General features: G+C 29.0%; 1 protein-coding gene across 1 annotated transcript; it reads right to left on the bottom strand.

Moving 5' to 3' along the window:
• Positions 1-332: 332 nt before the first annotated feature.
• On the bottom strand, positions 333-1,004 carry LOC129941650 (uncharacterized). Its single transcript, XM_056050342.1, has 2 exons — positions 851-1,004; positions 333-773 (listed from the first exon to the last, which is right to left on the bottom strand). Exons 1-2 carry the CDS (start codon positions 867-869, stop codon positions 490-492), a joined length of 303 nt encoding a protein of 100 aa, XP_055906317.1. The 5' UTR covers positions 870-1,004; the 3' UTR covers positions 333-489.
• Positions 1,005-1,916: the final 912 nt, after the last annotated feature.

The following is a 1,916-nucleotide window of genomic DNA, read 5'->3' as shown; positions in this document are numbered from 1 at the left end:
CCCCTGCAGCAGTATGTCTTCCCATACATACCTCACTGCTTATACGCGCCACAAAGCACAATCATCCAAAATATTTTGGGCGTTATGTCATGTCATTTTATGATAAGGGTTATTATGTCATTGGGTTATAAAACAAAAGAAACGATAGAAATCATAAACTTTGTAATGTCGAACATAAATGTGACAAAGCCTAACCCCTAAACAAGCTTAACAAAACGGCAAAACTAAAATTTAGACATCAGTTCCAATGGAATCGTCGTCTTCAACACCAAAAATGTTTCAAAAGTTTTTAAATAAATAAAATATCTGTTTATCACATGAAGAACACTGAATACGATTTGGAAGTATTTTATTTAAGAAATTAGCTACACATCAAGACTCGAGTATAAAGACATAACATATTAATTTGCATATCTAATTTTTGATAATTTATAATTTGTCTAAAGTTTGCAGCAGTAAAAAAATTATCATCATCATCAGCACCATACTTTACAATTCGGTGTGCTGAGATGGAAATTTCTTCAATACAGCTTGATACAAGCTGTAGAAAATATAAAAAGCTACACTTATAATTCCAATTAATGTAGCACCAAATGCAAAACTAAGAAAGTTTCCATCAATTATTCCGGTCGATGATCTTCGAGCTCTGGACCATATTTCTTCAGTACTTGCTGTTGAAGATGATTTCTGGCTGTTGCGCTGTTCTGCCATCAAACGTTTCATTGAACTCAAACGCTCTCGCAGGACTTCAACAGATTCAGAATCTAAGTCTTCTGCAATAAAATTCCAATTCCATTCAATTTGTGTTTAAATTAATTCAAAATAACAATATAATATAAGTTTAACTTACCTGATACAGGTTCAGGCATATTAATTGATGAAATAAATAAATTTATACAGACGCGAAAAAGTAGAACGTTGAAAACAATGGTTTCTCGAAACTCGAAGAAAAAATATAAACAAATTCCTATAACTTCTATCTATGTAGCATCCATTGCGCAGAAACGTTAATAATTCACAATCAGCATTTAAAAATGTCTCTCTTTCATTTAGCAATTATATAATTTTAAATACTACACAATTTATTGGGGTTTAATACACTTGTACAAAAATAGGAGACATTAGTTCATTTTATTTTGTACAAGCACAAAAATCTTCTTATTTTGTTCGAAAATAAATTTAACTGTTTTAACTTCCCACAGGAAGTTATTGTAATGTGGACTTGAGAATTTTGACATTTCTCGACGTTTCAAGGTCCCTAGAGTCGAAATATAAGATTTTTAGAAAGTACGTACGTTCGCGATGTTTTTTTCGTCGTTCATAACTCTAGAACCAGAAGAGATATCGACTTGAAATAAATTTTGTTACACAGATAATAATGTAGAAAGATGCAGAAAGGACTCTCAAGAAAATTGCGTGGGTGGTTTTTTTTAACATAGTAGTTTAAAAAAATTTGAACATTTTTATTAACCCTAAATATCTCACGAACAAATAACTCTAGAGACTTTAATTAATTTTTTTTATTATATATTGTAACGTGATACCAAACAAATATATTTTTGGAAAAAAAATCCAATTAAAGTTTTTTTTATAAATCAAAACAAAATATTTGTCACCTCAAACGTTTCACGAATAAAAAATGATTTTATCTCCAAAACAAACGTTTTTAACATCTGGTAAAATTTTGAGAAAAATCAAATTAACAGTTAAAAAAATAAAAACCTAAAAAAACATTGCTCAAAGTTACTAAAAATTCAACAGTCCGTTTTTTCGTAAAAAAAATTAAATATACAAAAACTACGAGTAACACGCAAATTTGATAAAAATTTTTGTTCGGCTCTTGATATCTCTCAATTTGATTTCATTCGTCAAAATTTTAAGAAATGCTACTAAAATATATAAACATTTGTTTTTGA

This window comes from Eupeodes corollae, chromosome 1 (assembly GCF_945859685.1).
Source record: "Eupeodes corollae chromosome 1, idEupCoro1.1, whole genome shotgun sequence".
Lineage (NCBI taxonomy): Eukaryota > Metazoa > Arthropoda > Insecta > Diptera > Syrphidae > Eupeodes > Eupeodes corollae.
This window is presented reverse-complemented; position numbering and strand designations above follow the sequence as displayed.